Raw genomic sequence first — 12,849 nt, forward strand, 5'->3', positions numbered from 1 at the left:
ATTACGTCCGATCATGACCCGAAGTTCACATCGAAATTTTGGATTAGTCTACAGCGCGAGTTGGGAACGCAACTGAATTTCAGCACGGCATTTCACCCGCAATCTGATGGGCAATCCGAGAGGACGATCCAAACTCTCGAGGATATGTTGAGAGCCGTAATACTCGATCGCGGTGGAAGTTGGGAGACCGTACTACCGCTAATTGAATTTGCATACAATAACAGCTTCCAAGCAACAATCAACATGGCGCCTTATGAAGCCTTATATGGAAGAAAATGTAGATCGCCGCTCTACTGGGATGAAGTTGGCGAGCGACGGGTGCTAGGACCCGATGCAGTCGAGGAAATGATTGAAGTCGTACGACAAATTCGTGCTAGAATAAAGGAAGCTCAGGACAGACAAAAGTCATACGCTGACGTCCGACGAACCGACCTACAATTCCAAGCCGGTGATAAAGTCTTTCTCAAAGTGTCCCCGTCGAAAGGGATAACACGTTTTGGTGTGAAAGGAAAATTGAAACCACGTTTTATCGGGCCTTACGAAATTCTAGAAGGAATAGGACCCGTAGCCTATCGATTGGCGCTACCGCCAAGTCTTGGAAACGTGCACAACGTCTTTCACGTATCGCAGTTGCGAAAATATGTGTTCGATCCGAAGCACGTGATTCACTACGAAGAAGTCGCGTTGAATTCCGACTTGAGCTATGAAGAGAGACCACAAATGATCTTGGACCGGAAGGTTCAGAATTTGAGAAATAAATCCATTGCTAGCGTGAAAGTGCTATGGAGGAACCACGATTATGAAGAAGCCACATGGGAGCTTGAGGACAAGATGAAGGAACTATACCCGGAACTTTTTCCATGAGGTACCAAAATTTCGGGACGAAATTTCTTTTAAGGGTGGTGGAATGTAACGCCCCACTTTTTGCAAACCCTAATTTTCGGGTTTTGGAATTTTTGCATTAAATGCCTTAAATGCTATGATATGTGAATTAATTGATGAGTGATTAATTGCATAGTGTCTATGTGACCTAATTGCGTATGGGATTTTTGATTGAGTTGAATAGTCAACTTGTTGAAATGTTGACGTGGCTATTAAATAGTCAAAGATGTGGAAAAATGATGTGGCCGTTGAAAGGTCAATACGTTGAGAAAATGGAGTGGAAGTGAAGAGTTGATTGATTGGAATATGTGAATATTTGATGCGGAGTAATATAATTGTGGAGAATTATTTTCCTAAGGGATGAGTGAGAATTAAATAGGAGCATTAATTAAATCATGTGGAATTTTCGGCCATTATAATATTTGGAGAAAGAAATCCTATTTTTTTTTCTTGGATTTAATTATTTGTTTGGGATAATTATCCAAATTAAATCCAAAGTCCAATTACTCTATAATTCCTACATGGAATTTTCGAACTCCACTTTGATTTTATCCATGAGATTTTCGAAAATCTCATAGTTTGGAGAAGAGAGAATTATTTTATTATTTGATCTCTTATTTATTCTACTCCATGAATAAATATAAATATGCTAAAATATCCCACCATATCTTGCCAAATCTAAGAAGATATTGCATATCCTAATTGAATTAGGATTTGAATTTATTCCTTTTGAAGATTGGAAAATCACGCCACTTTTCCTACTAAAATGGGGAGTATTTTATTTATTCTTGCTCCGTGATATATTATTCTACTCCGTGAAATATTTGAATTAAATCATAGGCTAAATTAATAGCTTAGATTTCGAAAATTCTCTCCTAACCACCTCCAAATTTTCGGCCCCTATGACCAACAAATCTTCCCAAATCTCTAATTATTTAATTAAGGGATATTATTATTTGTGACTCTATAAATAGGAGAGAAACCCTAACCCTAGAGATCACAAAACCGGCGCCCACTCTCCCCAATATTTTCGAAAATCTTCTCCCCACTCTCTCCATATTTTCTTCAAGTTTTCTTCAAGATTTCTTCATCAATTGAGAGGAATTCAAGTGAAATTCAAGAGATTATTGAAGAATCAAGACTAATTCCTTGTTTCTACCGTTTGTTCTTTTGGAAAAGGTACTTTAAATATTGATCTTCTCTTCTTCTACCGATCAATCGGTGTTCTTGTTTCCACATGCATATAGATTGAGTGAAGGGGAAATTAATCGGTGAATTTCGGGATATATGTGTGCAAGTGTGTGTGTGCGAGACCGTGTGTGTGTGTGTGTGCACGCCTCGGTCGGCGTGCACAAGTGTGGTGTTCGTGTGCGTGTGTTGTGTGTGTGGAACACTCATGCGTGACACGATTTAATGGTGAATTGGAGTTGTTATTTGAATAAAAAAATGATATGCTAATCATACTTTGATTTTGTTTGATGATTTGAAAGTAATCGATGGGAAAAAAAGGAAATATGGGAAAAACATGCATATTTTGAAATCAATGATTGAAACTGATTTGTGATACGCCTAATTGAAAGGTGATACTTCGCGCTCTCAGCGTGATAAACGAGGAGAAGAGAATACTTGCGAGATAAGCCGACGAGGTGGGCTTTCTTTTAAAATAAGGACATTGTCCTAAACTGATATTGATGAGAATGAGATATGTGTTATCATGCCTTGATTTGTTTTGTCGTGCCTATCCCTCGTGGCTATGCCACTATTGATTTAATCGAATTCGGATCCTTGTAGAGCCGCAAACTCTACTTGGGTTAGTGTACACCAATGTTAGACCGTGAGTCAGCGTACGGGTTGGCCGGTCTAGTGACCTGGATTGCGGCCGCATTCCTTGTCATGTAGAATGAGGATATGGTAAACGTCTATGAGAAAAATGGTTGCGCGACCGTGATATTTGAGAAAGAAGATATTTTGGTGCCTCGGGTCTTTCTAAAGTTAAAACCCCGATGGACACTTGAAAATGGCATGATGATAATAACTATATTTGTGATAAAACTGTTTTCGGCAATGAGCCCATTGAGTATGTTTATCGTACTCAGCCCTGCATATGTTTTCCTTATGTGCAGGTTGAGTGGTGACGAGCGGGCGGCGGTGTTGAGTAGAGAATAATAAGATGATCTGTTGGTACTTAAGGTGTCGTTGTGTCCTCATACATACCCTCACTTCTTTCTTGGTGGCTTCCGCTATTTTTATTAAAACTTATGATCTTTGGTTGGGATAAATACTTTTGTTTTCGTGGGTATGTTTTGGAATATGAACAGTTAGAAATATTCTTTTTGAAGAACTTGGTTAAGCTTTTATTTCAATAAATCTTTGATGGATTCCTTTGCTAAGGCATTATTCTTCCTCTACTTAGTTGTACCTTAAATGCTTTGGTCAAATCCCTTTTAAATGAAATCCTAGCCTATGATTCTTTGATGCATTTAAGTCTACCTAGTTAGCGAACGCCGCATTTTTTATACCCTAAATGGGCGGGTCGTTACAGTTGGTATCAGAGCCTCAGTTCTTTTCGCTCTGGACCCAAGAGTCTTGTTGTAATAAAATTTGAAAGTTGTATAAATTGATTAATGGATAATCGTCGAAGACTCAACACCGCAACTCGTCTCCGCTCAACCACGATGAATGAGGTAACAAGTATCTCTTGAATATTGATTTGAATATGAAATATGGGAAGTTGAAGCGAATGGGAGATTGTTGATATATATTTGGAAAATTGTGATGATTATGCATGCATGTGAAATTTCCGAAATGTGATTATGCAAAATAAATGTTGTTATGCAAGTGATTATATGTTGGGACTGTTATGAGTTGAACAATAAAACTCTATGACAATTCTATGTGATTGTGATTTGCGTGATATGTGATGAACGACATCTATGAGAATGAACTTGAGCACGCTGCTATACATAGTTGTAAGTCGTGTCGTGAATGAAAATTTTGTGATAATATCGAACTTGGAGGCACCAAATGCCGAATACGAGGCGAGCGGCTTATGAGAACGAATTGCGAAGCGTTGAAATGCGAAAATATATATATACATATACACACCTTTTGGCACGGAAAAGAAATTCCGTTATTTCTTGATATGATATTACCTTCACACCTCTGTCGTTCGACGCATACATATATATATATCCATCGTACTCTCGGCATCAGTTTGAAATCTTATATACTATTAATATTTTCTTCGATCCTTGTTCTGATGCTGAGATTTCTTTTGTAGATGCCTAATCATTATTACGCACCGATGCGCGATCGTTACGCGAAGAACAAGGTTTTCCCTGTCGAAACCTACCAAGAGTTTGAGTGGGATGGAAAGTCTTTTCTCCTAACCTACGTCACCGAATTCTACGATCGTTGGATGGATGCATACGCGTGTGGAGGAGTTACCCATCACGCGGGGATCTCGAGATTGATCCACACTCTGCCGAGTCCTTGGAGCGAATGGACTGCCCAAGCTGCATTGCCATATACGTGGTTCAGTCCGCCCGAGTATAAGCCTCGAGGCGATATAATCGGCTTGATTGGAGTGCTACTCCCAGCTATGGCAGCTGCGAGGGATGGACCGCCGCTTAGTCCCCCAGCGCACAAGTATCCGCCAGGCCAAGCTCGCCGATGGAGGTATCGTCGCGATAAGGAGCCGCATGTTGATCGTGTCCCTAATAGGCCAAGGCTTAAGGCTAATGTGGCTCATCCTTTGGTTATCCACGGAAATGTGGAGGACATACGTGCGATAACACCGCCGCCGCCAGATGTTGGTGAATATGGCGAGAATGAGGGACCGGACAAGGAAGGACCTGCTTTGGAGATGGATGAGGACGATGACCCCGAGGAAGACATGAACGATATCGACTAAGAGTGATAGTCGTGTGATATTTGTTTTGCTTCCCCATGTTTTTGGATTGATCTGTTGATTCTCTACCTTATGTTTTTGCTACTTTTTTATTCTGCTGCTTTTGATACTAAGACCTCTTTGAGGCGACGTTTATTGATTAATATGCCATGGGGAGATATTTATTTTGATTCAATGGATTGCCTTTCGTACATGGTACAAATTATCTATCACTATGCCATCACATCATGCCTCTTACCGTAACACCATTTTTTTGGAATACCTTATGACGCCCTGTACTCGCCACTTAAAAGTTGTACAACTACTTCTTAAGTGCAATTACTTTGATGATAGGAGACGATGATCTTTTGATTGACCTTGATGCAACCAATTTTTTTTGTAATCATGATTGATACTGCTCGTGCAATCCGTCTACGTGATGAACTTATGATATCTTGTGCTTGGCCATATACTCTAAAACAAATTGACCCATGAACCTTGATATTCAACTATACCACGCGACTATTGTTGGAATCATGGAAATAATTCTTGTGTTGATAGATCAGAATGCCGCCAAGACGCCAAAACCGTCAACCGACACCTCCACCTTCAAGTGAGGAGAGTGTGACGCAGTCGATTCCGACACCACCGCCTCCCCCACCCCCGGTTAATAGGGAAGTAGTGAAGCTGTTCTTGGAACAGAAACCGCCCGTGTTCGATGGACTTGGAGAACCGGCCAAAGCCGAATCTTGGATCCGCGCGATAGAGCGTATCTTCGCAATCTTGGGATGCAATGATAGGGAACGGATGAGTTGCGTGACCCATCAACTAACCGAGGCAGCCGACTTTTGGTGGGATACAAGAATAAAGACCTTGACACAAGGCCAAGTGGAAGCAATGACGTGGGACGATTTCAAGACCGAGCTATACAACAAGTATGTACCGAAAAGCTACCGGAAAGCGAAGGCATCCGAGTTCAACAATCTGACTCAAGGACGCATGACGGTGACAGTGTATGATCGAGCGCTCAACAGCATGACCCAATACGCCCCTGATCAAGACGACACAGACGAGAAGCTGTCGGACAAGTTCCGCGAGGGACTAAGGTCCGAGATAAAGATGTCGTTGGCCAGTCGAGGGAGACTCACATACGCTAAAGCTTTGGCACTCGCGTTGGATATTGAGGCAGCAATGCCTAAGTAGAAAGCTAAGGAGATTGCAACTTCGTCGTTACCCCCACCGCACTACTCCAGAGAGAAACGGAAGTGGGATGAGCATAGAAATTCGCACGATGGAAAGCGACACCAGTCGAGTCAGCATCGATCCCAGCACGGAGGAGGGCAGCATACGTCTAGCCAGAGAGGAGACTACCGACCTAGGGCACCACAATGCAATGTGTGCTCTAAGTATCATTTCGGAGAATGCCGATACCAGAACGTGATCAAGTGCTACACTTGTGGAGGAAACGGTCACTTTTCCAGGGAGTGTCCGAATAACAAGAGAGGATCGGGATCAAGGCAGAACGATCAGGGATCCCGTCAGCCAGCTAGGGCACCGCAGAATGAATCTGGAGGGAATCGCGACTCATCATCGCGACAACCACAACCTCAACGCCCCAGACTTCCTCCCCAAGCTAGAGCGTTCGCGTTGGAGCAGAAGAAGCCGAAGAAAGAGCAAGATGAACGCGAGAAAGGGAATTTGACAGGTATGGGCGAAATTCTCAACACCCCTGTTGTTGTGTTGTTTGATACGGGCGCGTCGCACTCGTTTATATCTGAACTATGTGTGCATACTTTGAGCTTGCCTGCTAGCGAATCTGAACGTAGAATGATGGTGTCCTCACCAGTAGGAGGAATGATAGAAATATCAAGAACGTGCTCTAATGTAGAAATTGTTATGGGAGAACTTAAGATAGTGGCTCACGACTTGCGAGTCATAAAAATGGAGGATATCGATATAATCTTGGGAATGGACTGGTTGACAACGAACTTTGCGACGATTCGTTGTAAGGAGAGGCAGATATCTCTACAAGCTCCGGGAAGAGAACCCACCATATACCACGGAATAGCGATGAACCGGCGAACAGCCATCATATCCGCGCTTCAGGCGACTGCAATGATGAAAAAAGGACGAACTGCCTATCTTGTCTACCTCCATGGAGAGGAGAAGAACGAGGAGATAATGGAAGATGTTGCTGTTGTGAAAGAATTTCCCGACGTTTTTCCCGAAGTGTTACCTGGACCACCGCCAGATAGGCAATTGGAGTTCACGATTGACCTCGAACCGGGAGCTGCACCCGTATCCAAGGCACCGTATAGAATGGCGCCAAAGGAGTTGGAGGAGTTAAAGATACAACTCCAGGAGCTTATGGACTTAGGTTTCATTAGACCTAGTGTCTCGCCATGGGGTGCACCAGTACTTTTCGTAAAGAAGAAGGACGGATCGATGAGGATGTGCATCGACTATAGAGAGTTGAACAAGTTGACTCTTAAGAACAAGTATCCACTGCCAAGGATAGATGACTTGTTTGATCAACTTCGAGGAGCAGGAGTCTTTTCAAAGATGGACTTGAGGTCCGGATATCACCAATTACGAGTTCGAAGGGAGGATATACCGAAGACTGCTTTTCGTACGAGATATGGACACTATGAGTTCGTTGTGATGTCGTTTGGCCTAACGAATGCCCCAGCAGTGTTCATGGACTTGATGAATCGAGTGTTCCATCCGTATTTGGATAAATTCGTTTTAGTCTTCATCGATGACGTGCTAGTCTACTCAAAGAACGAAGAGGAGCATGAGGAGAACCTACGAATCACGTTGGAAACGTTAAGGACCGAGAAGTTGTAAGCAAAATTTAGCAAGTGTGAATTCTGGCTAAAGGAAGTGAATTTTCTTGGACACATTGTGTCGGCAGAAGGAATCCGAGTGGACCCCGCCAAAGTTGAAGCCGTGCAACAATGGAAGTCGCCTTCAACACCAAACGAAATTCGGAGTTTCCTAGGATTGGCAGGATACTACCGAAGATTTATTGAAGGATTCTCCAAGATAGTGAGACCAATGACGCAACAACTCAAGAAAGGAGTCAAAGTGAATTGGACCCCAGAGTGTGAAGCAAGCTTTCAACTCTTGAAGGAAAAGTTGACAACCGCGCCAGTGTTAGCTGTGCCCGAATCTGGAGTGAATTACGTAGCTTACACCGATGCTTCAAAGGTTGGATTAGGATGCGTTTTGATGCAAAATAATAAAGTGATTGCCTATGCGTCGCGACAATTAAGACCACACGAGTTGAATTACCTGACGCACGATTTGGAGTTAGCAGCAGTGGTACATGCCCTAAAGATTTGGAGGCATCATCTCTACGCACGATTTGGACCACGAAAGCTTAAAATATTTCTTCGAGCAGAAAGACTTGAATATGCGACAACGAAGATGGCTCGAACTAGTGAAGGACTACGATTGTGGTATTAACTACCACCCCGGCAAAGCAAATGTAGTGGCAGATGCTTTGAGCCGCAGAGATCATTCGCAAATAGCTACTTTCCTAACGGAAGAGGAGAGCTTGATACGAGAGTTTAGCAAAATGCGATTAGAAGTGATAAGAGGACCCGAGACAGTGGAAGGGAGAATTGCCACTTTGGTGGTTAAACCAGATCTGAAAACGAGAATCGTTGCAGCGCAACGAATGGATGCGGAACTAGAGGAAATCCGAGTTGAAGTAAGAACCGGTGAATCCGGAAAATTTAGTGAGGAGTTCGACAACGCCCTCACCTTTGAAGGAAGGTTGTGCGTACCGAACAATGAGGAACTTAAGAACGAGATTTTGAGTGAAGCTCACGAAACTCCATACACTGCTCACCCTGGAAGCACGAAGATGTACCAAGACTTGAAAAAGTCCTTTTGGTGGAATGGCATGAAGAGAGATATCGCAGCTTTTGTGGAACGTTGCTTAGCCTGCCAACAGGTGAAGGCATTACATCAACGACCGCATGGAAAATTACAACCACTGGAGATACCCGAGTGGAAATGGGAGCATATCGCCATGGATTTTGTGACGGCCTTGCCAAAGACCCTAAGTGGGAATACCGCAATTTGGGTGATTATAGACCGACTTACCAAGAGTGCGCATTTCATACCGATTCCGGTGACTCATGGATCGAGCAAGCTGGCTCGTATCTACATAAAGGAGATTGTGCGATTGCACGGAGTTCCAGTGACAATTACGTCCGATCGTGACCCGAAGTTCACATCGAAATTTTGGATTAGTCTACAGCGCGAGTTGGGAACGCAACTGAATTTCAGCACGGCATTTCACCCGCAATCTGATAGGCAATCCGAGAGGACGATCCAAACTCTCGAGGATATGTTGAGAGCTGTAATACTCGATCGCGGTGGAAGTTGGGAGACCGTACTACCGCTAATTGAATTTGCATACAATAACAGCTTCCAAGCAACAATCAACTTGGCGCCTTATGAAGCCTTATATGGAAGAAAATGTAGATCGCCGCTCTACTGGGATGAAGTTGGCGAGCGACGGGTGCTAGGACCCGATGCAGTCGAGGAAATGATTGAAGTCGTACGACAAATTCGTGCTAGAATAAAGGAAGCTCAGGACAGACAAAAGTCATACGCTGACGTCCGACGAACCGACCTACAATTCCAAGCCGGTGATAAAGTCTTTCTCAAAGTGTCCCCGTCGAAAGGGATAACACGTTTTGGTGTGAAAGGAAAATTGAAACCACGTTTTATCGGGCCTTACGAAATTCTAGAAGGAATAGGACCCGTAGCCTATCGATTGGCGCTACCGCCAAGTCTTGGAAACGTGCACAACGTCTTTCACGTATCGCAGTTGCGAAAATATGTGTTCGATCCGAAGCACGTGATTCACTACGAAGAAGTCGCGTTGAATTCCGACTTGAGCTATGAAGAGAGACCACAAATGATCTTGGACCGGAAGGTTCAGAATTTGAGAAATAAATCCATTGCTAGCGTGAAAGTGCTATGGAGGAACCACGATTATGAAGAAGCCACATGGGAGCTTGAGGACAAGATGAAGGAACTATACCCGGAACTTTTTCCATGAGGTACCAAAATTTCGGGACGAAATTTCTTTTAAGGGTGGTGGAATGTAACGCCCCACTTTTTGCAAACCCTAATTTTCGGGTTTTGGAATTTTTGCATTAAATGCCTTAAATGCTATGATATGTGAATTAATTGATGAGTGATTAATTGCATAGTGTCTATGTGACCTAATTGCGTATGGGATTTTTGATTGAGTTGAATAGTCAACTTGTTGAAATGTTGACGTGGCTATTAAATAGTCAAAGATGTGGAAAAATGATGTGGCCGTTGAAAGGTCAATACGTTGAGAAAATGGAGTGGAAGTGAAGAGTTGATTGATTGGAATATGTGAATATTTGATGCGGAGTAATATAATTGTGGAGAATTATTTTCCTAAGGGATGAGTGAGAATTAAATAGGAGCATTAATTAAATCATGTGGAATTTTCGGCCATTATAATATTTGGAGAAAGAAATCCTATTTTTTCTTCTTGGATTTAATTATTTGTTTGGGATAATTATCCAAATTAAATCCAAAGTCCAATTACTCTATAATTCCTACATGGAATTTTTGAACTCCACTTTGATTTTATCCATGAGATTTTCGAAAATCTCATAGTTTGGAGAAGAGAGAATTATTTTATTATTTGATCTCTTATTTATTCTACTCCATGAATAAATATAAATATGCTAAAATATCCCACCATATCTTGCCAAATCTAAGAAGATATTGCATATCCTAATTGAATTAGGATTTGAATTTATTCCTTTTGAAGATTGGAAAATCACGCCACTTTTCCTACTAAAATGGGGAGTATTTTATTTATTCTTGCTCCGTGATATATTATTCTACTCCGTGAAATATTTGAATTAAATCATAGGCTAAATTAATAGCCTAGATTTCGAAAATTCTCTCCTAACCACCTCCAAATTTTCGGCCCCTATGACCAACAAATCTTCCCAAATCTCTAATTATTTAATTAAGGGATATTATTATTTGTGACTCTATAAATAGGAGAGAAACCCTAACCCTAGAGATCACAAAACCGGCGCCCACTCTCCCCAATATTTTCGAAAATCTTCTCCCCACTCTCTCCATATTTTCTTCAAGTTTTCTTCAAGATTTCTTCATCAATTGAGAGGAATTCAAGTGAAATTCAAGAGATTATTGAAGAATCAAGACTAATTCCTTGTTTCTACCGTTCGTTCTTTTGGAAAAGGTACTTTAAATATTGATCTTCTCTTCTTCTACCGATCAATCGGTGTTCTTGTTTCCACATGCATATAGATTGAGTGAAGGGGAAATTAATCGGTGAATTTCGGGATATATGTGTGCAAGTGTGTGTGTGCGAGACCGTGTGTGTGTGTGTGTGCACGCCTCGGTCGGCGTGCACAAGTGTGGTGTTCGTGTGCGTGTGTTGTGTGTGTGGAACACTCATGCGTGACACGATTTAATGGTGAATTGGAGTTGTTATTTGAATAAAAAAATGATATGCTAATCATACTTTGATTTTGTTTGATGATTTGAAAGTAATCGATGGGAAAAAAAGGAAATATGGGAAAAACATGCATATTTTGAAATCAATGATTGAAACTGATTTGTGATACGCCTAATTGAAAGGTGATACTTCGCGCTCTCAGCGTGATAAACGAGGAGAAGAGAATACTTGCGAGATAAGCCGACGAGGTGGGCTTTCTTTTAAAATAAGGACATTGTCCTAAACTGATATTGATGAGAATGAGATATGTGTTATCATGCCTTGATTTGTTTTGTCGTGCCTATCCCTCGTGGCTATGCCACTATTGATTTAATCGAATTCGGATCCTTGTAGAGCCGCAAACTCTACTTGGGTTAGTGTACACCAATGTTAGACCGTGAGTCAGCGTACGGGTTGGCCGGTCTAGTGACCTGGATTGCGGCCGCATTCCTTGTCATGTAGAATGAGGATATGGTAAACGTTTATGAGAAAAATGGTTGCGCGACCGTGATATTTGAGAAAGAAGATATTTTGGTGCCTCGGGTCTTTCTAAAGTTAAAACCCCGATGGACACTTGAAAATGGCATGATGATAATAACTATATTTGTGATAAAACTGTTTTCGGCAATGAGCCCATTGAGTATGTTTATCGTACTCAGCCCTGCATGTGTTTTCCTTATGTGCAGGTTGAGTGGTGACGAGTGGGCGGCGGTGTTGAGTAGAGAATAATAAGATGATCTGTTGGTACTTAAGGTGTCGTTGTGTCCTCATACATAGCCTCACTTCTTTCTTGGTCGCTTCCACTATTTTTATAAAAACTTATGATCTTTGGTTGGGATAAATACTTTTATTTTCGTGGGTATGTTTTGGAATATGAACAGTTAGAAATATTCTTTTTGAAGAACTTGACTAAGCTTTTATTTCAATAAATCTTTGATGGATTCCTTTGCTAAGGCATTATTCTTCCTCTACTTAGTTGTACCTTAAATGCTTTGGTCAAATCCCTTTTAAATGAAACCCTAGCCTATGATTCTTTGATGCATTTAAGTCTACCTAGTTAGCGAACGCCGCATTTATTATACCCTAAATGGGCGGGTCGTTACAGCTTGGTTCCAGAAATTAGGAAATTCTCAGGGGTCAGTAATGTTCGGCAATGATCAGATATGTGAAGTCAAAGGAATTGGTGAAATCAAGCTGCTGATGCTGGATGGCAGCATCAAGATTCTGACAGAAGTCAAATTCATACCAAAGATTAAGAGAAACCTCATTTCTCTTGGAGTTATGGAGTCTAAGGGATATAGATTTGAATCAGCAAATGGAATTTTGAAAGTCACCAAAGGCTCTAGGATCATTATGGAGGCCAAGAGAAGAAATAACTTGTACTATCTGATGGCTGAAACAGTGATTAGAGTAGCTAATCTCACTCAGTCAGAAAGTATGGATGCTTGGCATACTAGGCTGGGCCATGTTGGAGAAAAGGGCATCAGAAAGTTGGCAAGGCAAGGTGTGATCAAGGTAGCTGCATCAGAGAATCTCAACAGGT

General features: G+C 41.9%; 1 protein-coding gene across 1 annotated transcript; it reads left to right on the plus strand.

Annotated features, from left to right (window-relative positions):
• The first annotated feature begins 5,338 nt into the window (after nt 1–5,338).
• LOC148931520 (uncharacterized) lies at nt 5,339–5,974 on the plus strand. The gene has a single exon (XM_089064814.1). The coding sequence runs from the start codon at nt 5,339–5,341 to the stop codon at nt 5,972–5,974; it is 636 nt and encodes a 211-aa protein (XP_088920940.1).
• The last annotated feature ends 6,875 nt before the right edge of the window (nt 5,975–12,849 follow it).

This window comes from Salvia hispanica, chromosome 2 (assembly GCF_029641045.1).
Source record: "Salvia hispanica isolate PSC_SH4W2 chromosome 2, Shi_PSC_v1, whole genome shotgun sequence".
Taxonomy (NCBI): Eukaryota; Viridiplantae; Streptophyta; class Magnoliopsida; order Lamiales; family Lamiaceae; genus Salvia; species Salvia hispanica.